Source organism: Lethenteron reissneri, chromosome 48 (assembly GCF_015708825.2).
Source record: "Lethenteron reissneri isolate LAM-NWPU_2019-01 chromosome 48, ASM1570882v1, whole genome shotgun sequence".
NCBI lineage: Eukaryota > Metazoa > Chordata > Hyperoartia > Petromyzontiformes > Petromyzontidae > Lethenteron > Lethenteron reissneri.
The window spans coordinates 4786754-4810743 of NC_083826.1; the positions used below are offsets into that span (position 1 = coordinate 4786754).

The 23990-nt window shown below is 50.3% G+C and overlaps 1 protein-coding gene across 1 annotated transcript in view; it reads right to left on the reverse strand.

Annotated features, from left to right (window-relative positions):
- LOC133354710 (protein GPR107-like) overlaps nt 1-23990 on the reverse strand; it is a 29849-nt gene that overhangs the window by 3468 nt on the left and 2391 nt on the right. Inside the window, exons 3-17 of the mRNA XM_061571762.1 lie at nt 14375-14488; nt 13222-13272; nt 11640-11722; nt 10727-10907; nt 9590-9892; nt 7908-8015; nt 7376-7509; nt 6281-6356; nt 5683-5756; nt 5129-5246; nt 4602-4732; nt 4316-4359; nt 3375-3424; nt 1896-1979; nt 294-412 (exon numbers count right to left, since the gene is read on the reverse strand). Coding sequence (XP_061427746.1) covers nt 294-412; nt 1896-1979; nt 3375-3424; nt 4316-4359; nt 4602-4732; nt 5129-5246; nt 5683-5756; nt 6281-6356; nt 7376-7509; nt 7908-8015; nt 9590-9892; nt 10727-10907; nt 11640-11722; nt 13222-13272; nt 14375-14488 — 1670 coding nt within the window. The remainder of the gene's footprint in view (nt 1-293; nt 413-1895; nt 1980-3374; nt 3425-4315; nt 4360-4601; nt 4733-5128; nt 5247-5682; nt 5757-6280; nt 6357-7375; nt 7510-7907; nt 8016-9589; nt 9893-10726; nt 10908-11639; nt 11723-13221; nt 13273-14374; nt 14489-23990) is intronic.

Below are 23990 nucleotides of genomic sequence, written 5' to 3' on the forward strand. Positions count from 1 at the left end.
ATAATTTATTATTTCCCTTCTACGTGACTTTACCGAAAGAACCAAGAATATGAATCCCTGCAGTCACGACAGCTTTAAACCAAAATTATACAATATATTCATATTTAAGCGATCTAACCCCAAAAAAAACCTATATTATGGATGATATTGGTCGCGAAAGCCTACGTGTTAAACTCGCTCTGTTCTTGTTATCGCTTTAAAACTCCGTTATGGAGAGCACCTTGAGCTAAGACGCGCTCTACATGAATGTCAAACAGGACGAGACAGGAACGAAAGAGGGGCGCGGGACGTACACTTCATCACTGTCAGAGTCCTCGTCCGTGGGCAGGCGGAGGTAGGGGTTGTCCGATGCCGGGCGGAACCGGTACCCGGTCACCACGAAGAACACCAACGTGGCAGCCTCCTCCATCAGCTGGGAGATGAGGGCAGAGACATCATCGGTAAATATCTTAACACTTCACAACCATACTCTTTGGTTTTTTCGGTAAAGTCACGTAGGTAAAAAATAAAAGAAAAATAAATGAAATCACGACGTTTTGGAGGCAACACAAAACCTTGAAACAGCAATTTTGCTGTGACGGTGCCACCTGACGACGGAAGCTTGTGTTGCCTCCGAAACGTCGTGATTTAATTTATTTTTATTTTATTTTTTACCTACGTGACTTTACCGAAAAAAACAAAGAGTATGGACCCTTGCAGTCACGAAAACTTTAAATCTAGAACTTCACCACCCCCCTTCCCCCAACATGCGATCCGACAAATTGGCAGTGTGTGCGGTTGCAATTTGGGTTTTCAGAATCGGATCATGGTTTTGTTTTTTGGTCTCGTTTTTGCCGTGTTTCAACTCGGATGATCTCCACAGACTCACGCACATTCGCAGTGCTTGTGTCGATCACGATGATTTAGGGGTGCCACAGTGGCTAGGAGATGTTAACTACCTCGCCTTGTATACAGGAGGTCGTGGGTTCGATCCCGATCCTGACGCCTGCTGTATATTTGGAGTTTGCGTGTGTCTCTCTCTCTCATCATCATCACGGTGGCTAGGAGATGTTAACTACCTCGCCTGGTATACAGGAGGTCGTGGGTTCGATCCCGATCCTGATGCCTACTGCATATTTGGAGTTTGCATGTCTCTTTCCCCGTGGTCGCGTGGATTTTTCTCCGGACCCTCCAGTTTTTCCCCTCCACATTTAGAATCAACGTCGCGCGTTTAAGTATTTGGCTGCCGCTATAAATCTCCACACGATAAGCCACTCCGATGAGGTCTCATTTGTGCCCAGGTCACTTTAAATAGTTTAGTTTAAAGTTTAGTTTACAATCAAGAGGCGTGAGCAACTACGGACAAGCGGGAAGGCGTCCAAGCGGCGAGCTGGAGCCAACAATCGCCCAAGCTTTGCGGTCCTCTCTATATATCAAGGTGTTAGCGACCAATGAAAGAGTGTTTACATGTGGGAGGAAACCGGATTGACCGCACGGACGTTGAGCGAAACTCCATTCGCCGTGGGTGGGAGTCTAGGAGGAGCCGTACCGTGGCTCTGCCAGGAGAAGGCGGTACAGCAAAGTTGACGACTAATATCACCTGTTCCGTCCCCCTCGCACGTGTGGGTCTACTGCGGCTGCTCCGGTTTCCTTCCACGTGTATTAAAGGCTCATTATTTGGCTGAACACATCTTGATATATAGAGGACTGCAGAGCTTGGGCAACCGCTGCCTTGCCTGCTTATCTGTGGTTCCTCCGCGACTGTGAGGCATGCAATCTGCGCGAACGACGACGCTGCTGCTTTCTACAAAACGAAAAACCCGATCGTCATCGGACACGTCAAGCGAGGTCGAGAACGTTACGGGGTGAAGTCGGCCGTTGGCGGAACTGACACATTCCAAGCAAATCCATCTCACCTGGTAGAGCCACTGCCACTGGAAGGGGATGGTGATCTTGACCATGATGGCGATGATGCGTGTGAAATAGATGTAGCAGATGATCTGGAGAGGGCAGCAGCGCAATGCGAGGTGAGAGAACGCACACAACAGCGCGGCCTCACTGCAGAAGCGTTGTTCTTCACGTGGTTCACAACCGGCGTGCGTGCGAAGCAGTTTATTGTCGTGCGCATTTAACTTGAAAGCGCCTCGGCCAGGAACATAGCTTGCTACGTGCGCACCGAGAGGCGAGCTTGCTACCGCCAACACTCAAAAGGCATCGCCAGCCGTGAGAAATCCACCGCTGGAGGGCGAAGGCCTCGCCAAGCCTCTGCTGTCACGCACGGTCTTGCGGTGCGACGATCCACCCGGGCACGAGGCGATTTCACCGCTCCATCTCCCGCAGTGCGTGGGCTACCGCCCCTTTGGCTGCGGCTCTGTCGTTAATCTCGACCACCAGCCACTGGAGCTCTTTGTACTTTTAAATCCAGATTCAAAACTAATTTCTTCAGAACTGCTTTTTGTGTTTAGTTTGTTGCCCTTCCCCCGCACGTCCGATGAGCACAGTTGGCTACGGTGCGAAAGAAGTTCAGCAAACATACAGTACATCACCAACCCCTCCCCTTACCCCCCGCCCACTCCTCCCACCATCGTGCAAGTCGTGACGTGTCCTGCCCGAAGCCCCGCTAATTTTTCTGAACTTTCGCTTGGGAAGAGATTAATGGAATACTTATATGCCCACCATCATCGACTAGGCACGTATCATCAAATGCTGGAATAGACAAATAAATGTCAATTACCGCGTGCTGCCTAGCCTTTGCAGACTCAATGTTTGCGTGCGTTCGTGCGGAGTGGTGGTGCAGTGGTTGAGCATGCTGCGCTATGAACCCGGCGACCCGAGTTCGATTCCCGCTCACGGACAACATCAGTGAAGATTATTTGAACCGGTCCTGGGCCTCCCCTAGGTCGACTCAACCTCAAATGAGTACCTGGTGCGGTGTGTAAACATCAACACTAGGGAAACAAATGCGGTTGGGCGTGGTGCTGACCACCCACCCCCTCGTGTGCCGTTCCAGCCTTCATAGGTGCTCGCTAACAGCACTTGCCTCAACAGTCTTAAGGCTATACGGGGGATCTTTGCCTCTAGTCTAGTTTTTTTATGAAGCGATACAGCGAGAGCTGAGATTGTATCTCCAGCGAAACGTCTTGTGCGAAAAAATAGCCAAAATTACTCTTCCAATTTTGTGCGCAAAACCAAACCAAACGGCACATTCGCCCACGTCGGCGACGACGACTTGATGTGATTGGCCTGACTCTGTCAGGCGTTGCAGGGTAATAGTAATAATAATTTTTAAAACGGTTTACAGTATACCTACACACAGTGATCTAACCCAAAATAAACTAATTATAAGTAAAAAAAGCATTGGTTGTGAAAGCCAGGCATAGGTAAAAGTGACTTACCAGGACGTAATAATGCCGGAAGAGTTTCAGTTTTTCAAGACTTATGGCCGCTGCACACAAACAGGTGAAACACAAGCGCACTTCAACAACATAACATAGGATTGAAGCTTTCGCGACTGCAAAAATTACTGTACTCATTGTTTTTTTCGGTAAAGTCACGTATGTCGAAACACAATTAATTTTTTCATTAAATTAAATAAATCGCGACGTTTCGAACGCAACACAAGCGATCATCATCAGGTGGAAATGGGGCAAAACACAGCAAGGAAACACACAGGGGGACACCAAGCACACAGCCGACACACAGAACGGTAAACTGCACGGAGGAAAACAACAAGAAGAAGATGGGAGACGAGAACTCAACAAACCTTAGAAACACAATGTGATGCAAAACCAGTCGGCCAACAACACACTCAGACACTAACCTGGTTGACCACGTATTTCAAAAGACTGCTAAATTTCGAATTCACCTCAACAGTCAATACCGAAGATGTGCTACTGCCCCAGCCGCGTAACTCATGTTAAACTTCTTTCGCACCTTACGTAGCTAACTCGTGCTAAACCGGAGGTGCCATTAGCACGGTAACGCTGGGTTTGCAATCCACCCGTTTTATTTGACGACGGAACTTTCCGCACATTTTGCGAGGACAGATATAAAAAATGAAACGTCCTTCCAAAAAAACTACTTCCTACGCATAATGAACGGCGCAAACTTTTGCCCCTCCTTCATATCCTGCCAGGCGAAAGCATTCACACAATGAGGAAATGTCAAAATACACGCCCGTGCTTTATTAATTCCACCCAACTGCGAACCATTTTTCAAACGTCAGGCTGTAGCGTGCCGGCCTTCATAGGCGCTCAGAAATGGCACTTGCCCCTGCAGCCTGTTGAACACTATAAGGGGGGAATTTTTTTGTTTTATATTTGCGTGAGCCACTCACCCTTCCCGTCAGTGTTGGAGGACTCCTGCAGATGTCGGATGGACCTGTGAGAAGAGCAGGGGTGAGAGAGTTAGGGTTGAGGACGTTTTACATCATCAGCATCAATCACAACAAACCAATAAAGGATATCTCGAGCAGAGAGTGCATGTGCGCATGTGTGGTGTGTGTGTGCGTGGCGCGTGTGGTGTATGGCGTGGCGTGCGCGTGGCGCGCATGGCGTGTGCATGGCGTGTGCGTGGCGAGTGTCGCGTGCGTGGAGCGTGGCGTGTGCGTGCTGCGCTGTCACCAGATGACGGGGAAGAGGATGGCCCCGCAGCAGAGCAGATCGACGAGGAACAGCAGCTCCTTCCACAGCCCGTAGTCGCTGGAGCCTTGCTCCGACGACTCCAGCACGATGTAAGCCACGTTAGCGAGCACCTATTCAGACAAACAAAGATCCCCAACCCCATCGTGTAGCCTTAACAGAGCGTAGGAGCAAGTGCTGTTAGCGAGTAGCACCTATGAAGGCCCGCATGGCATATGACGGGGGTGGGTGGCCAACACGGCGCCCGGCCGCCTTTGTCTCTCCCATTGGCAAATGTTCACTGCACACCGCGGAGTCGACCTAGAGGAGGGCCCAGGACCGGTTCAGATAATCGTCACCGGTGTTGACGGTGGCCGTGGGTGGGAAATCAAACTCGGTGGAGAAATCAAGCAAAACAGATGGCTGGGAAGAGGAGGTGTGGGGTGGAGAGTTCCAGACTATAGGGGGGGCGAGCGACGGGAGGGAGCTCCACACGACGGGGTGGGGGGCAGGCATGCACACGTGGTTACCTGCAGAGGAATGACGACCATGAAGAGCTTCTTGTCCTTGTCGGAGAGGATGTGCTTGATAAAGGTCCAGCCAGTGCCCACCAGCACGATCGTGATGAACAGCAGGGCCCCCTTGAGCCTGCGTTGTGGTTGTCCGTTGGCACGAGCAACCGGGCACGCGGTTAGACAGGACGGCCACAACGTGATGATAGCCCATCGGAGTGGCTGATTTCATCATCATCATCATCACACGTGAGAATGATTTATAGTGACAGCCAAATGATGTAAGCGCGTATTTGTAAACGTGGAGGAGGGGAACAGCCCGTGGAACCCGGAGAGCAATCCACGCGATCACCACAGGGAGAGAGAAAACACGGGGACTCCAGATATACAACAGGTATCGTCAGGGGGCAGGGATTGAACCTACGAAATCCTGCGTAGTGGGCGGGGGAAGTAACATCACATCGCCACAGCGGAGCCCCAAGACAAAACATGATGTGGCCAGAGATGGATTGGGATAAGCAGGGGCAACGCCGGTGTTTGCGACAGGCAGGCCAGCTGTACACTTTACTCACAAGTGCGTGATGTAGTAGACCACGGCCCAGCCCTCGATGGGACGTCCTTGGGTGGAGATGAAGTGGTAGTCGATCTGAAAGGCGAGCGACAGGACGCCAGTTACAATTCGTCGCGCCCCTTCTCAAGGACGACCGCTGCCAAGTTTGCGGTTCGCTTCTCAAAGTTTAAGCGCCGTTTATGAGATGCAAAAATAAATAAGAATATTCGATCCTTGTGAAATGTTCTACGACAGGATAAAATGTTTTTTCGCACTTCCAAGATAAACGATTGTACTCATGACCAGGATAAACATTCACACGTCCTTGACGGCTATGTTTTTTTTCATACATTAACTTAGGACACAACGAAATTAGTGACATGTGATGAATTCCATGCAATCACAGACAGCTCGATTTCCATGAAAACAATGTGTACATCACAGCACACCAATACCAGCGGGCTGCTGAGAAAACAACTGCATTTTTGATAAAAACGGGAAGAACCTTCAACGTATGCAAATAAAGTGAACATTATTTTCTGCTACTTCAATGCAGAACCGGCGTACGATTGCTACTGCTCAAGAAAAAAAAGAGTATTTAATAAAATGATGCCACTCACTGCGTGGAAGAGGAGCGACAGGGCTTTTGTAAAGACGAGCGTCGTCATCAGCCAGTGGATCTTGAACACGTTGGCCCTGCAAGGAACAAAAGAACACAAAATATTCACTCGGACGACAGCGTGGTGGTTGGGGGTGGTGGTGGTGGTGGCGCAGTGGCGTCGCTCGTGCCTCACGTCAGAGGTAGGGCCTGGGTTCGATTCCCGACTCCGGCGACTTTCCGTGTGGAATTTGTAAAAAAAATTCCCCCCCCCTGTTCTGTGTGTGAAAGTGGGGAGTGGTAGTGGAGCATCGTGCTACGAACCCAGCGACCCGACTTCGATTCCTGCTCACGGCCACCAACACCAGTGACGATTATCTGAAGCAGTCCTGGGCCTCCCCTAGGTCGACTCAGCCTCAAATGAGTACCCGGCGGGGTGTGTAAACATCTCCCGAGTGGCGACAACGACGGCCGGACGTGGTGCTAGCCACCCCTCCGCCCCATGTGCTGTGCCGGCCTTGATAGGCGCTGCTCACTAACAGCACTTGCCCCAACGGTCTGATAACGCTAAACAGGAGGTAGGAAATCTTCGTCTTGTGTGTGGAGTTTGTGTATCCTTTCCCCCTGTTCTGCATGGGTTTCCTCCGGGTTCTCAGTTCATATAGCGTCATTCATGCAATTGCATCCCACAACGCTGCACATCCATTATCCAGTTCCGTAGAGAGATAATGCAAAAATAAAACCCCACTACAGTAAAACCTTGGATTGCGAGCATGATTCGTTCCGGAAATGTGTTTGTAATCCAAAGCACTCGTATATCAGTTGTGATCACGTGACGCTCGGCAGACAAAGCGTATACACGTACTACTCGTATTGCAAGACCTCGCTCGTTTATCAAATTAATATTTATTTTAAAAAATTGCTCGTCTTGCAAAACACTCGCAGACCAAGTTACTCGCAATCCAAGGTTTTACTGTACTTGGCAAATAAAAAAAAATCAATGATGGTCTCAGCCTGGTCGTACTGACGACGCAATCCCAAATCGCGTTTTTCGCGAGCTGGTCGTCACGTGGCGTCTGCGCACGCGCCCCGCCGCTGGACAGCCCCTCGTCCCCACCTGTGGCGCCGCAGGACGGACACCCAGACGACGCCGGAGATGAAGAAGATGACCGCCATGCCGACGTAGAGGCGAGGCAGCGGGATTTCTCCGACAGAGAGGTAGCTGTCCAGGTTGAACTCCACCATTTCGATCTGTAGAACCATGGGGCAGACACAGAGATGGCCAGCAGCAGATGTTGGCAACCAGCTCCTGATCTTATCCCCGCCCCACGCAGAGAACAGACGGACACTCCGCGTCTCCTTGAGGGCCCCCCCCCACTCCGCATCTTCTTAAGAGGCCCCCCCCAGGGCCCAAGGCATCCCGACCACGGGCGGTGATATTATCACCAAGACAAAAATGCCTCCTCCCCCCACCCCCATATATTCTGAACAGACTGTCGGAGCAAGTGCTGTTAGCGAGCAGCACCTGCGAAGGTCCGGGGGGATGGGGAGATGGGGGGATGAGGGGGGATGGGGGGATGGGGGATGGGGGGATGGGGGGGATGGGGGGGATGGGGGGGATGGAGGGGGGACTGGTGGGGGTACTGCACCTCCATGGTGAAGGGGGCGAAGCGCGAGTCGCGCTTGCCGTTGTCGCAGTTGTGGAAGAAGAACGTGTAGAGGCCGGCCGCGCTGGCGCCCGTCATCTCCACGACAAACTGCGGCAAGAGAGAGACGGCCAGTCACCAAACGATCAGCGCAGACAGGCGGAGGTTTCCGCCGGGTGGTGGCGGCACGTGTGCCAACCGTGCCACGGAAGGTTCCAGAATCCGGCATCCCGCCCTGGTCAATACTGAGGGGAGCGCATTGACGTCAAAATACTCCGTCCTACGGCACCATATTTGGAACGAGCAGGCCCACCGTCGTGTGCGCCGGCATTACTTGGCTAAATTTTTTGAAAAATTACACCGCAAATGACCTCCGTTGGGGATCCCAAGTCACACGATCTCTCCGTGCCGCGACACCACGGCACACGGTGCCTTGAGAAACGCAACGGTGGCGCAAAACGCCGAATGCACTAAATAGTTAATTATGAACGACCACCAGATTAATAACATGTATGTCCAGTCATTTTTTTGTCAATCCGCTGCTGGATGCGGGCCTCCCGAGACCATGCGGGTCTATTTGACCATACTTATACGCGTTGCTTCATGAAGGCCGGTATAAGCATAGATGCGGGAGCGCAGTAGTATGGTACAACAATGGATATGGTTGCACTGCCCTGTGCTGTCCACCCACACAACCTAGCAGTCAGTTACGCGACTGCTTTCAAACGCCACACGTGACTAACGCTATCGTGTGGCACACAGATGTAACGTACGTATGTTGAGCTTCTTTCGCAGCGTACGTAGCCAACCGTGCCAATCAGAGGTGTGGGAAATCGGAGGGTGCGTTCAGTGTCTACGGATGAACGCAGTTGCACGGAGACAAAACGACCCCCCCCCGTAGAGACAGGAGCATGGAGATCAGTTCCCGCATGACAGTGAGAGGGACGGTAGCGGCACTGAACTGCAAAGGGACGGCGGTGGCGAGGCGTTCATTCAGCAGCGGATAGACAATGGCCGATCATGACGACAGGATAGAACGTTCGATAATTACCACGCGTGAACATGGCGATAGCGCAGTGGACCCAACCGGTGACACAAACACCGCACGTTTCCGTTAAAGCAGCAGCAAAGACAAAGATCAGACTTTTGGGGCAAATGCTGTTAGCGAGTAGCAGCACCTATGAATGCCAGCACGGCACACGAGGGGGTGGGTGGCCAGCATCACACCGGGCCGCCTTTGTCTCCTCATTTGAGGCCGAGTTGATCTCGGGGGAGGCTCACGACCAGTTTATGTAAACGTCACTGGTGTTGTCCGTGAGTGAGAATCGAACTCGGGTCGCCAGGTTCAAAGGGCAGACCGCTAACCGCTACACTACCCCTCCCAACAAACACACACACACCAATACCAATAGCCGCCATTTGCCACTAGGTGATGGTGACGTCACCACGGCGCCTATGCCAGGCCAGGTGCACTTTGAGGCCACGTTAAGTGTCGAAGGCTCGCCGACACACATACACGGCTAGACACAGACACGCACACGGCTACACACACACACACAAGTACATACGCACACACGGCTACAGACACACACAAGTGCATACGCACACATGGCTACACACACACACTTTGAAAGAATCGCCACGGACAAACAGCACGAGTGGACGAGCAGCAGGCGTGGCCTTGCCTCCATGGCGTAGGTCCCGTCGGTTTTGTTGAACCGGAGTGGCAGCAGCTGCACCGCGGGGTTGCCGGGCACAGCCGGTTGAGATTCTTTTTTCTCCTCCTCCTTCTTATCTTCCTTGGGAGCCTCCTTGGGAGTGTCCTTGGCAGCGGCAGCGGCGGCGGGATTTTCCGCTGCGTCCTTGTCACCTTTGTCGGCGTCCCGTTTGGAAACGTGAGAGGTATCCTTGGGGTCGGAAGGCACTTTGGCGACTGTCTGGTCCTCCTCTTTAGGCACATCCTTCTCCGTACCGGAGGCGTCGCCACCCTAGAGATGCACGCACACACACAGACAACCCGTATAGCCTTAACAGACTGTTGGGGCAAGAGCTGTTAGCGAGCACCTACAAAACCGTACAACTATTAAAACTATGAACTATCTTTATCTTACCAGGTAAGGCCCACTGAGCTAAATCGATCCTTTTTGAAAGCAACCTGGCCATATACGATAGCACAACGAAGTGGTTTATCACGTGCAAATTTACAGCAGCCAAATACTCTAAATGCACGTTGATTCTAAATGTGGAAGGAAAAACCGGAGGATCCGGAGAAAAATTCCATGCGAACCACGGGCAGAACATGCAAACTCCAAATATACAGCAGGCGTCGTGGTCGGGATCAAACCCATAACCTCCTGCATACCAGGCGAGGTAGTTAATATCTTACCACCATGGCGAGATGTTAGCGAGTACCACCTGTGAAGGCTGACATGGTACACGAGGGGGTGGGTGGCCAGCACCACACTCGGCCGCCTTTGTCTCCCCAGTGGCAATGATTACACACCGCACCAGGTACTCATTTGAAGCTGAGTCGACCTAGGGGAGGCCCAGGACCGGTTCAGATAATCGTCAAAGGTGTTGGCCGTGCTCGGGAATCCAATTCCAGTCGCCGGGTTCATAAACACACAGAGACACGTAGATACACACTCAGACACACGCAGACACACACACAGACACACGTAGATACACACACAGACACACGTATAGACACACAGACACACGATGATACACACAAAGACACGCAGACACACACAGACACACGTAGATACACACATACAGACACACGTAGATACACACACACAGACACACGAATAGACACCCACCTCCTTCGTGCCATCAGCAGCCGTGTCAGCCGCTGCCCCCGCAGCGCCGTCGCTCGGTTTTCCGTGGCTCGCGGCCTTCACGGCGGCGGCCGACGGCCTCGTCCGGTTGTACTCGCTCACGTTGCCGAAGACGCGCAGAGCGTCGCCCAGCGTCTGGTTGCTCGGGAGTTTGATGACGACGCTGCGGAGGGCAACGCCAACGAACGTTTAACAGGCGGTGCACGCACGTCGGTTTCCGCCGCTCCGCTTGGAACCCCCGAGAACCACGAGCAGTGGATCGATTCGGCAACTCGACGAGAGTTGGCAAAACCATTCGCCACCAAGTGACGGTGACGTCACCACGGCGCCGGTGCCAGGCCAGGCGCACTTTGAGGCCACGTGACGTGTCGAAGGCTCGCTGCTGCCAAGAGGTCACGGGACAGACCCAGGTGCCGTGGGTTCACCGACTGAGATGACTGGCAGGTACACCAGCTGTGCCAACCCCGACTGTGCCGTACAGACAGCGGTGGCGGAAGTCGCGCGACACCCATGTGGGGATTGACGCCAAAACTGAAAAAAAATATAAGAGGCCGCAGCGCGTCTAGCGTCGCAGTGGGCCCGTGGATCGCGGTCGTCGAGAGAGAACACGTGTGCCGATACGTGTTCTCTCTCTGTGTATCTTTATGATGTCTGTCTGCTTATATGTCTGTCTATAGTTTTCTGGTTAGATTTTTGTTGCTATTTCTTTTATACCTGATGATGATTGCTTGTGTTGCAATCGAAACGTCGTAGTATGCTATTATTTAATTTATTATTTTATCTTTATACGTGACTTTACCGAAAGAACCAAAGAATAAGACGGACAAAGCCGGCGTGGGGCAACGCGCGGCGAGCGATTGGTCGGGGCGGCGCCCCCTCCGCCAAGGAAACGAACCTGCTGCGCGCGAAGTCGAACGTGAAGAGGGTGACGGGGTCGTGCGTCTGTTCCCGCAGCATGCACCTCTCCACATCCGTCTCCTTGCGCGCACCGCACAAAAACAAATATCCCCACCCCCCCAACGCGTACAGCCTCAACAAGCACACCATTGGGGGAGGGGGTGGGGGCAAGTGCTGCTGCCAGCAGCGAGTAGCACCGATGAAGGCCGGTGCGGCGCACGAGCAGGGTGGGGCGACCAACACCATACGCCCAGGCCGCCTTTGTCTCCCCATTATGTACAGCACCAGGCAATGGCAGTCAGGATTTTCAGGTAGGGGGGCAAACCCTCAGCAATGAGAAATGATAGAAGTTGTTAGTAAGTAAGGACCTGTCCCTTGCTTTTTATCCGACGCGTCTGCGGCGATGGCGCAGACATCGATCGAGGGTCGAATTCGAACCGCGTTGTGTGATCGGCATCGCGCTCGCTGAAGGTGTTGATGCCTTCAGGGAAGTCGTGTCCTGTATACGCAACTGTGCACAATTCTGTGAGTCACTTATAACTGCTTTGCCGTTACTTATTGCCAATTATGGACTCAGACTATTGTCCTATCATCTCAAAGTCCCTGGCACATAATAATATGCTACACAGTGGCAGTGGGGGTCGCAAAATGCCGATTTATTACTAATAAACCCCAATGATCCGATCGAAATTAGGGATTTTGATCGGATCATTGGGGGGGCACGTGCCACCCAACCCCCCCCCCCCCCCACTGGCTCTGCCCGTGGCACCAGGTACAGTAGAACCCCTCTTAACGACGGTGATTGGTTCCACGACACTAGTCGTTAAGTGATTTGGTCGTTAAGCGAGTATAGGGAATACACGTTAAAGGCTTAATTCGTTCCGATAGCATTAAGCGTGACCCTTTTTCACCCAAAAAACGTACATTATCATATTTAAACAATGGATCATAATATATAAAGATACCAACAACATTATAAACATATAATTTTAAAAGAAACATGGTTTATTTTCATAGTTAATTGTCGTTAACAGGGGAATGGTAGGTAAGCAAACACATTGGGCTCTATGGAGGCACTACACTACTACACTATGATACAGTACTGTACACTAAACTACTATACACTACAGTAAACTACAATATACACTACATTATTATACAGTACTATACGCCACTATACACTACACTATACACTACGTATTGGGCTCTGTGGAGGCCTGTCGTTAAGTAAGCGATTAGTCTTTAACAGGGGTGGTCGTTAAGGGGCGTTCTACTTGTACTCGAGTCCTCGTAAGAGAGCCCCGGGACCGGTGTGATTATTAACCGGTTGTGGCTAGGATCGTAGCGCCAAGCACTAACCACTGCGCTACCAAGTGGCGGTGACGTCACCACGGCGCTTGTGCCAGGCTAGGTGCACAGACACACACGCGCATAGTTAACGAGCCATTAACCGTGGACAGGTTATCGGGGTTGCAAGTTATCCGTGCCTGCGCTAAAATAAATATAATATCTTTTATTAGGTTCCCCAGGGCACCACCTGGCGCCTGGTGGTTTGCTCGTGGCAGTCACCACTTCCTTACCAGATAGGAGGACAGGCCGTCGTTCTTGGCCTTGTAGAGGCTGAACCCTACCTGCAGACGACACGAGTCCGTGAGAGAGAGGGGAAGGGAGAGAAAGAGAGGTCAACACCACTTCAAGGCAGTGTCTAAACATGCACCTTCTGAGCAAATGGAGTGTGAAATATTAATGATTTACAGCTATTTGTCAGCACCACTCTCGTATGAAGACATCCCCCATACCGTGTCGGTTGTGGCAGTTTGTTTGGCAATACTTCACCACGCTGGTCATCATTGCAGGTTGGCGAAGGGGAAGAGGTTCTTAAGGGTCGGGGGGGAGTGAGGCTCATGGCACGAGAGTTTGCAAGACCGTTCCATTTCTATTTCTTTTACGGCTGTCCTTTCTCAAGTGGGTGTAAAACTCGATATTCCTGCTCGGCCCTCATTCCGGCGGGGGGGAATTCGGCGCTGGCCCAACAAGTCAAATTGTCCGCCGGAGAATTCGCGCTGCTGCCCCACACATCATCGGCCAATTCGGGGCGACAAAAAATATCTAACCGCACAGTTGATTCCTCCACCAACGTGGAGGACTCCCATCTACCAGGAGACTCTCTGTTCCGTCTCGTCCGTACGATAGATCCAACTACCGCACTGCAGGTCACAATAACACACTCACTCATCCACCCAACCACTCATTCATCCAACTATTCAACAACAACAACCGCTGCCATTCGCCAAGAAGTAGCGGCGACGTTACCACAGCACTTGTGCCAGGCCAGGTGTACTTTGAAGCCACGTCAAGTGTCGAAGGCTCGCTGACAGGAAGTGACGGGACAGACCCAGGTTCCATGCGTTGACCGACTGAGATGACTGACAGATGCATCAGCTGTGGCCCCTCACTATGCCAACTTGCCACATTTTAGCCGCCCGGCGCTCCACTCATTGTTGAGCACTTTGAAATTCCCTCCCATCATCTCTTTTTCGCTAGCTCATTATTATTATTATAACCTTGTTAACTCTTCATCTTTTACAACCGTGACAGTGCTACGTTGTTGCTGGCCAGTTAATATTTTAAGCCTTCGGTCCTGCACCCAGCAACGTGATGGCAACACAGAGACACACACACATGTGTCACTCGCTCTTCCATGTGCGTGCGTCCGTGCGTGCGCGTTCTCACCGACTTCTCCGCCGGCTTTGGGTTGCCCAGCTTCAGCAGCGTGAGACGCACAGACAGAGTCCCTCCCTTCTCGTAGCCGAACGTACTCAACTGCACCTGACTCCTGGTGTCTTCCTGTTGTAAACATTCAAACGCACGCGCGTACACACACACACACACGCAAGCACGTAATATTGAGTGCAAGTTCAAGTGTTTTGTTTATCCAGGAGGGAACTTGAGAGGCCAAGAGAGTCCCACTGGCATCGGTGACCCGGGTCGCCAAAATGACAAAAATATATTAATTAATAATACAAATCGGAGCAAAAACAATTGTGGAGAAATAGAAAGTACAGTCGATCATCGATTATCCGCTGGCTCCAGGGGGAGGGGGGGCTGGAGGGGGCCGTCGGATTTTCAAGAACGCCAAATAATCACTGCATCGTCGTTATTTAAAACAGCTTATTTTGCACACTCTTGTATTTTACATGATGTTTTTAGGCGTCACATTGTGTTTTAAATGTGTTTACTATACGAAAGTGGGATAAATAAATAGACGAAAATAAATATTCTACTGTAAAAAGTTACTGCTTTTACTGGACCATACTTGCCTCTCCAATCTCGAAGACTCTGCATGGGGTGATGTACATACGTGCAGTATATTCATTGTTTTAAGTTGTATGTACTGTGTGTAATATTTAACACTGAAATCAAGCGTAGGTCCTTTTTTTGCCACGCACACGGTGCCGCATTTGCCAGATCGGCCCGGGACCGCCAAATAAAGTTGGAAGGGGGATAATCACGCGCCGGATAATCGATGATCAACTGCACTGCACAAACACGAATTACTATTGAAGAAAATATGTTTCCCGTCACAAATGTCAGCTCGCACGCCATTTCTTTTTATTTTACAGTGTCACAAAATCGACGGTAGGTGTAAGCACTGCCAACGTCTTCTGAGAAAAACACAAGACAGACGAGACTTAAACAATTAAGTGTTGAATTGAAACACGAGCGTCAATCGCGACGGTTCAAACCCCGACGACGACGCTTGTAAATGCCGAACGAAGCTTACAAGAAGTCAGAAGCAAACATTCCGTAAGAGACGCAACGCAGAAACTAACACGAAACTATTTTAATTTTACCAGGCAAGGCCTACTGAGCTATATAGCTGTCAGAAGCGACCTGGCGACGAATGGTAGCTTGAAGAAATGGCATTATCACGTGAAAATTTATACCAGCCAAATATTCTGAAAGCAAATTTCTTAATGTGGAGGGGAAAAAAAAACAGAGAACCCAGAGAAAAATCCACACAAGCACAGGGAGAACATGCAAACTCCAAATGTACAGGCATCAGGGTTGGGACTGAACCAACAACCTCCTGCATACCAGGCAAGGCAGTTAACATCTCACCACCATGACACCCCATCAAGAAAATCCCTGGCATCAGCCTTCCACGAAGCACATGGGCAGCAACCCTAAACCGCATCCACTGCACAAAAACCATGGCAGCAGATGTGCATATTTCATCTCACAAATGGAAATAAATAAATCTCTGGTACAGTAAGCGACTGCGGTCACCCCGGAACAGTACCGTGGAACACACAACGGCTCAAACGGCTCAATTCGTCATCCTCATCATCACGGCGACGATTGCACCGCTCAGCGACTCGTGACGCGAATACGCGGCTCGTTAACCCACGTCGGCGTGACGTTACAGCCGTTGCTCTCCGTCACGATTAACCGCGCCAAGAAGACGTCGTTGCACTGTGGCGTGGGACAAACATTAACGTTGGCAGCAACACCGATACGTGCGAGCACTCTCCCCCAACAGTTCTGCCCTGCCCCGGATTCCGCAAAATGTCACGAGTCACGGTCATGGCTTTTGAATTCGTGGTCACGATTCTTGTGCCATCTCATTGGCACCGTCCCCTCTTGTTTAGACTGCCGTCTGGGCTGCTGTGCGCGCCACGCATGTCATCGCACCGACGCATTCGTACGATCGGTGCCCTCTCATATGTTCCGTCTCGCTCACGGTTATATCTTGCGCTATTAGCCTAAGAGAAAAGAAAAAAACACTTGACTTTGCACAAATTGTGAAGAGTATCAATTCTGGCACGCACGATTTGAGGAATGCACCACGAGCGAGAGAAGTGATATTAATTATCTCGATTGAAAACTCATTTCTTTAGAACGACTTGTTGTGTGCGATGTTTAGTTTGTATTGTCCCTCCCCCACACCTCAAATTAGCATTGTTCGCTTGGTCCGGTGAGAAATAAGTTGAACATACATACAAAGGACAGCTCCGGCAATGGATGTTGCACCACCCTCCACTGGTGCCCACATCGTATCCTGTTTACGGTACGTGCCCGGCACAAACACTCGAGCGGTGAAAAGGAAGCCGATTTTGTATCATACAACAAGTCGCATCCCTGAAAATCTGACACGTGTCGAAGGGACGGGTGTTGAGATTGTTCCTAACGGTTGAGTTTTTGCGTGAACGTCGTCGGCAGTGGCGAGCGGCAGCCGACCGCCCACTACGACGCTCCTTCTGCGACACAGGGGTCAAACACCTTGAAGAACAACGCAACCATCAGCGAATAGTGCGCCGACAACGCAGACACCAACACACGCTGCACCAGAACCATCCCAGCCACCAGTCCCAGGCCTTCCATGTCCCGGCTGCGGCAGGATACAGCGGCATCATCGCCAGCAGCGATAGCCGCTTGCAAATTCGTTTACCAACAAACGTTATCTTCGTATCGATGGACTGCCATAAGCATAGGCAAGGTGGTGAGCGGCACGTCGTCGTGAGGAGGCTCATCCCTCAGCGCAAGTCATCTCGCAGTCACGAGGGCTGCGCGCGTTGCATACGCTGAATCTCCTGCTCTGGCAGAGCGCGTGAATGCGACAGCCCACTTGCAATGTTTTAACCAATGGATAAGTTAAGATAAAAACTATTTTCTCAGTTATATTCCGAGCGGGGTGCGCCTTTTAAAGAACGGAGAGAGACGCACACTCGGAGTTCAACTGAGAGGCAGGAAGTGGAACGTGGATGTGATAACGTATAGAAGTTCGAGAACATATTGATTCAAGATGAGCAAGTGGGTTTGGGCAGGACGCATTGCTGGGGGGAAGGGGGGGGGAGTTGGATGATGGGCCGATGGTCAAGACCAATGATCGCAGTGGCGTCTCCCGTGTACATGGAGCGATGTCATCGGCTCGTGTATTATACGGTCGTGCACATTACACACAAAGCGGTTGTCACAAATGAACCACAACACCTCGCTGATATCGTCAAGGAGCATAAACCATCACGCTAATTCCCGGTCATCCTGGAAGCAATTTTTGCCGAGCCATCGAACAAAGATGGTGACTGCACTGCGGGCGTTCAGATTCGCTTCTGCGGCCACCTGAAACGCTCTTCCTTCCGATGCCACTGGAGCTATGCACTTTTAAATCTAAATTGAAAACTCATTCCTTTAGAACTGCTTATTGTGTTAATTTTGTTGTCCTTTCCCTGCACCTCCAATTAGCACGGCTGGCTGTGTACTGTGCGAAAGAAGTTCCACATACATACACAAGTATGTGTACAGGTGCTAGGTGGATTGTTACATCCCAAGACTGCGAGATATGGTGTCGGCTTGGGAGGCCTTCATCTAGCAGTGGATTGATCATTGCTGATGATGATGGTGAAATGGGGAGGGGGGGGAGAATTATTACTTACGTCTTCTTTAACCACGCTTGGGAAACAAACGTTTACTTCTTCTTCTTGGTTCTTTCGGTAAAGTCACGTAGAAGGGAAGTAATAAAATAATAAAAATAAAACATAATAAAACAATTCTCACGACGTTTCGGCCACAACGCAAGCAGCCGTCCTCAGGTGAAAACCAGGTCCGTCGAGGCGACAGAGTCTGAATGAAACAGCACACGAGCTTGGAGCATATATATAAGCTGGGCGCATTGACAAAGGAATTTGCATATCAAAAGGAATTTAGCATATTTATGGGAAATGCAGGAATGTGATTAGTACTGCATATGCATGTGCATTATGCAGGATTAACAGCATCAAAGGGAGCTGCAGTTACTGCTGCTGCAGCAGTTGCTGCTGCTGCTGCAGTTTCTGCTGCTGCTGCAGTTACTGCTGCTGCTGCAGTTGCTGCTGCAAGTGCAGTTTCATTCAGACTCTGTCGCCTCGACGGACCTGGTTTTCACCTGAGGACGGCTGCTTGCGTTGTGGCCGAAACGTCGTGAGAATTGTTTTATTATGTTTTATTTTTATTATTTTATTACTTCCCTTCTACGTGACTTTACCGAAAGAACCAAGAAGATGAATCCCTGCAGTCACGAAAGCTTTAAATCGAAACGTTTACTTGTTCGAGAAGGAACGTTAGCCACACAAGACCAAAATGTTCACCGCTCAAAAACTGGAAAAAACCGAATTGAGTAAAAAAAACACGAAACGCATCAGAAGTGGGTAGTCCGAAAATCCGATGCTATTCTTGCACATGGCTGCAGCAGCAATCTGTTCAGGAACCAAATACCAACGTCGAGGGCTGCTGGCAATGACGAGAGGGCTTCAGGTCGACGACAGTCCGTGTGGTTTTGTGGTTCCTCTTCCGTGGAACGAGTGCTAAATAGCGTGGTGTAGTTTTTCCAGAAACAGTCCTGTGATGGGCCACATTTACATCTTTTCATGTTACCTTAAACACACACAACTAAACCCCCCGCAGGCGAAATTGACATCGTGAATTCAAATCCAGATATAAACAGCAGAGTTGGGAAAACAAAGTCAGGAATTAAAGAAAAGGTGAGAGGATTAACTGTACCGGATTATAAATTTACATGGCGTTAACCGCAATCTCAAGATGCTGGTCAGAGAGAGGGCAACGTTTGTCACCGGTAAAACACGGAGGCTTATTCACCATAAAGGTTTCTGGGTTAGACGTGGTTTCGTTATCGCTGCTGACCTGAACGCCGCAATCTATGCCACCCCAAACGTTCCATCCACACAGGTGGGGAGAGAAAAAGCGGGGGGGGGGGTTGTGGTAGAGGGCGGACCGCCTGCGATAGCGCGAGATTATTAGGCTGTGAAATCGTCAACGCGCCAACATACTTAAGCAAACTGCGCACGAACCTGGTGATTTACCTGTACACACACTCCAGTTAGTCAAACGCCAACAAATCACCGCTGGTGCCAGGGCGCTCTCCACTCAAACGAAGTAGAGCTTATGAAATGCCACGCGAAAAAAAACACACAAAGAATCCCCGTGTAGCCTTTAATGGACCGTTGGGGCAAGTGCAGTAAGCGAGCACCTATGGATGCCGGCACGGTGCAAGAGTGGGTGGTGGGCAAAACCACGCCTGGCCACCTTTGACTCCCCAAGTGCTGGCTGTTTACACACACTGCATCAGGTACACATTTAAGGTCGAGTCATCACGGGGGGGGGGGGGGGGGGAGTGCCAAGAATGGTTGATTTATTCGCCACCGATGATGGCGGCGGTGGAGAGACCCTCATCCAGCAGTGGAGTGACAAAAGGGGGCTGCTGTTACAAGCGCACATACTTAAGTTGACAACCCGTCCGTCTGCCTGTTTCGGATAAACCTGCTGTGACCTGTATGAAATTGTCTCTCCCGTGACCTCTCTCCTCTAAGACACGTCTGGCACGAACATTAAAAAAAAAAACCCTGCGGTGGTTTGTGAAGTCTTGGCATAGACACATTCCCCACGAGAGCATCACCACCAACTATCGACGTGGCAACAGACGGCGTAACGCACGAATGCATGTTGAACTTATTTCGCATCGTACGGAGCCAACCGTGCTAATCGGGCGTGCGTACGGGGGGGGGTGGGGGACAAGCTAAACACACGGCAGGCGTAGCGTGTCTCTTGTCGCGTCGAGCGGGATGTGTACGCGCACGCAGCGATTCGGAGTTAAAGCGTCAACGTGGGCGGCTGAATAGCTGGAGGGCAGCGTGACCGTCTGCCACGGTCAGCAGCTAAGTGCTCTGCAGTTGCACTGTTTAAACATAAAACCTTACAAGCAAATTGCTGTACAGTGGGCACCTAACTATTTGTCCCACCATGCCCCCTCCCCCATCTCCCTCACGATGTCCCACCATGCCCCCCCCATCTCCCTCACGATGCCCCACCATGCCCCCCCATCTCCCTCACGATGCCCCACCATGCCCCCCCATCTCCCTCACGATGCCCCACCATGCCCCCCCATCTCCCTCACGATGTCCCACCATGCCCCCCCCATCTCCCTCACGATGCCCCACCATGCCCCCCCATCTCCCTCACGATGCCCCACCATGCCCCCCCATCTCCCTCACGATGCCCCACCATGCCCCCCCATCTCCCTCACGATGCCCCACCATGCCCCCCCATCTCCCTCACGATGCCCCACCATGCCCCCCCCATCTCCCTCACGATGTGTCCCACCATGCCCCCCCATCTCCCTCACGATGTGTCCCACAATGCCCCCCCCCCATCTCCCTCACGATGTGACCCACCATGCCCCAAACCCCATCACCCTAACAATTTGTCACAATCCGTGGTTCCATTCGAGGATCATCAAGTGGGTACTGTGGCACCTGCAGTGGATTCTGGGGTCATGTGACCCAATTAGACGCCAACGCCTGCTATATATCTGGAGTTTGCGTGTCTCTCTCTCTCTCTGTGGAGGCGTTGATTTTCCTCTGGGTCCTCCGGTTTTAACTTTCGGTTTTTTACCTCCCCATTTAGAAACGTGCGTTTAGAGGATTTGGCTGCTATAAAAGTCCACCCGATAAGACGCCACTTCGTTGAGCTATAATTTGTGGCCAGGTTGCTTCTGAAAAAAAGCTATATACCTCAGTGGGCCTTACCTGGTAAAATAAAAAACCGTGTAGTTTTTAGTTTAGAGTGGTGCCTCGTTACAATGGTCCAATTTTTGTGTGTTTAAAATAAATCCCCACTCGCACACACTTGAACAGTTTCCACCATCTGGCATTCAATATCACCATTCCCCCCCTGGCCAATGTGAAGTAGGGTCACGAGAAATAAAAATTAACCCGTAAAAACAAAGTTTTTGACTCTAAATCCTTTATATGCGTGGCGGCTAGAGTCCTCTCGTCCTCTGGCTTGAGATGGCTGCCACCTATGGGTCAGATGATTGTCTGCCAGCATTAAGCAATTGGTAATTAAATATATATACTTTTTTCCCTAAACAGTGTAAAATTTTGGAAAAATGTTTCACGAAAATTAATTGTCACGCACAACGAGTCTGTGTGGAAAATGTCAGCTCGATTGGATCACGGGAAGTGGGTTAAAAAACGACCGAAAGATTTGCACGGTCGTAAGCGCGCTGGCAAGCAAGCAAGCATGCAAGCAAGCAAGCGAACTTAATATAAAGGATTTAAAAAACCCCACGACCAATACAGCGTGGAGATGCCTGCATCCAGCAGTGAACAGACAAAGGGGCTGAACAATCTTAACATTGAGTTTTTCCCAGTGCCTTCAACATTATTTAATCGAGCTTTCTCGACTGTGCATACAATACAAATGGAAAAGAATGTATACCTACCTACACACGAGCGATGGCATGATAAGCTAAGGAATAAATATGAATTCGCGGAATCGATGCATTTTATCCCTCAAGCCACACTCCCCCCAAAGTAACGTCTTCAATAAACCAGTCAACCGAGGTTCTCATTACAATCACGTACCGGCCATTGGCAGACAGGGTCTAGTGGCCACAGGGAAAACCGAAACAGTGGTAACACGAGCCCAAAGGATTGAATTCACATTTTGGAGAGGGTGCCCGTATGTAGGCTTCCATGTAAAATACGTAAGTGGATGGGGCTGTACGCCTTTTGGACTCCTCTGGTCTAACACCGTTTGAGACGAGGCTCAAAAGAAAGCTGTCTCTGGTGTGGACCAATCAGTTTCAAAGACAATGCATATATTATCAGAGTATGTTTTTTGTTTGCATTTTGACCACAAATATTGTGGTTAATGCAGACATGATTCCTTGTACAAGGTTTCAGTTTGGTGTTTCAACAACTTAACACCTGTTTTGTTGCCAGATAAAAGGGGAAAACCTCTATTCTCATATTTTGGTACTGGCAAAGGAGGTCCCATGATGAATGGGGTTGTTAACGCACGTGTACCAGATTGACTTTATTTCGGTGCAGAAAACCCATCACGTTAAATTCACACTCAATGCAATGCACGAAAAAGTTATTTGGCTAAAGAAAAAAGGTTCAGTTACTTACATCCCTCTGCCGTTGTACTGCTTGCGAGTGAAGGGCTCCCACCAAAACCACGTTTGGTCACGGAGGTAATTTGGCCCATACCTCACCCACGCTGGTTCCAGTGTGGGGTTGGAAGGCCCAGGTCAGATTCGTAATATCACTTCGCCACTGATGTTAGCCGTGGCCTGACACTGAACTCTCTCTGGTCATCGCCGAGTTCACCGCTTCACTCCCGACTTGGATTTGAACAGAATTTAAATCGTGATCGCATCGTAAGAGGCCGGCACAAAAAGTGTGACCCCCCCCCCCCCCCAACATCGAGCAAAGTTTGAAGAGTTTTTTTTTTGTTTATTACAGTAGCGGTGATGGGGAATAGCGAATCTACAGGGCCAGAATGAGGGCAACCGAGAAGACACTGTTGTTATAAGCAACTATGAAAGCAAATTAGAGGGTCCCCAAGGTGTCATACGAAGACTCGCGGTTGGTAGCACAGTGGTCAGAACTGCACTGCCCTATGAACCTCAAGAACCCAATTTAATTCGCAAATTCACGGCTAACCACAGCGGCAGGAGTGATATCCGATCCGACCATGGGCCGACCTGCATTTGACCGGCGCGGTGAAGTATGGTCAAAACCCTCACGAAACGCGTTGGGTTTTGAGGACGCTCCACGTTCACGTAAGATATTTCCCCTGCACGGTATCAATGCGGCCAGCTTGCCTATGCACCCTGAACATCCACTGCTTCAAACGTTAACGTTGTTCCAACTCATAATATAGGTTTTTTGGGTCAGATCGCGTTATTTATAAATGTGTCTTACGACACATTTATAAATAACGCGATCGGACCCAAAAAAACTTATATTATAAATATTGGTCGCGAAAGCCTACGTGTTAACGTTGTTCCTACTGTTAAACCTATTTACAATTAATCTTTGGCTTTAAAGCCACCTTTGGGAAATCTAGATTTGAAGCTTTCGTGACTGCAAGGATTCATATTCTTAGGTTTTTTCGGTAAAGTCACGTAGGTAAAACATCAAAATTAATGATTTTTATTTTATTTTCATTAATTTTGATGTTTTATCCACCTTTGGGAAATCTAACCGGAGTTGTGTCGTAATACCATCAACCACCCAACGCAGCCAAAATTAATCGGCCAGGTGGCGAAGCAACTTTAATATCCGCAGCTTGACCCGGTGAAGTTGAGGTGGTAATTTCTCGGGAGGTTCAAGACCACCGTACCCGGCAGACGGAACCCTACTACGACGGGAGTACAATCTTCTTGGTTCTTTTGGTAAAGACACGTAGAAGGGAAGTAATAAAATAATAAAAAATAAAACATAATAAAATAATTCTCACGACGTTTCGGCCACAACGCAAGCAGCCGTCCTCAGGTGAAGAA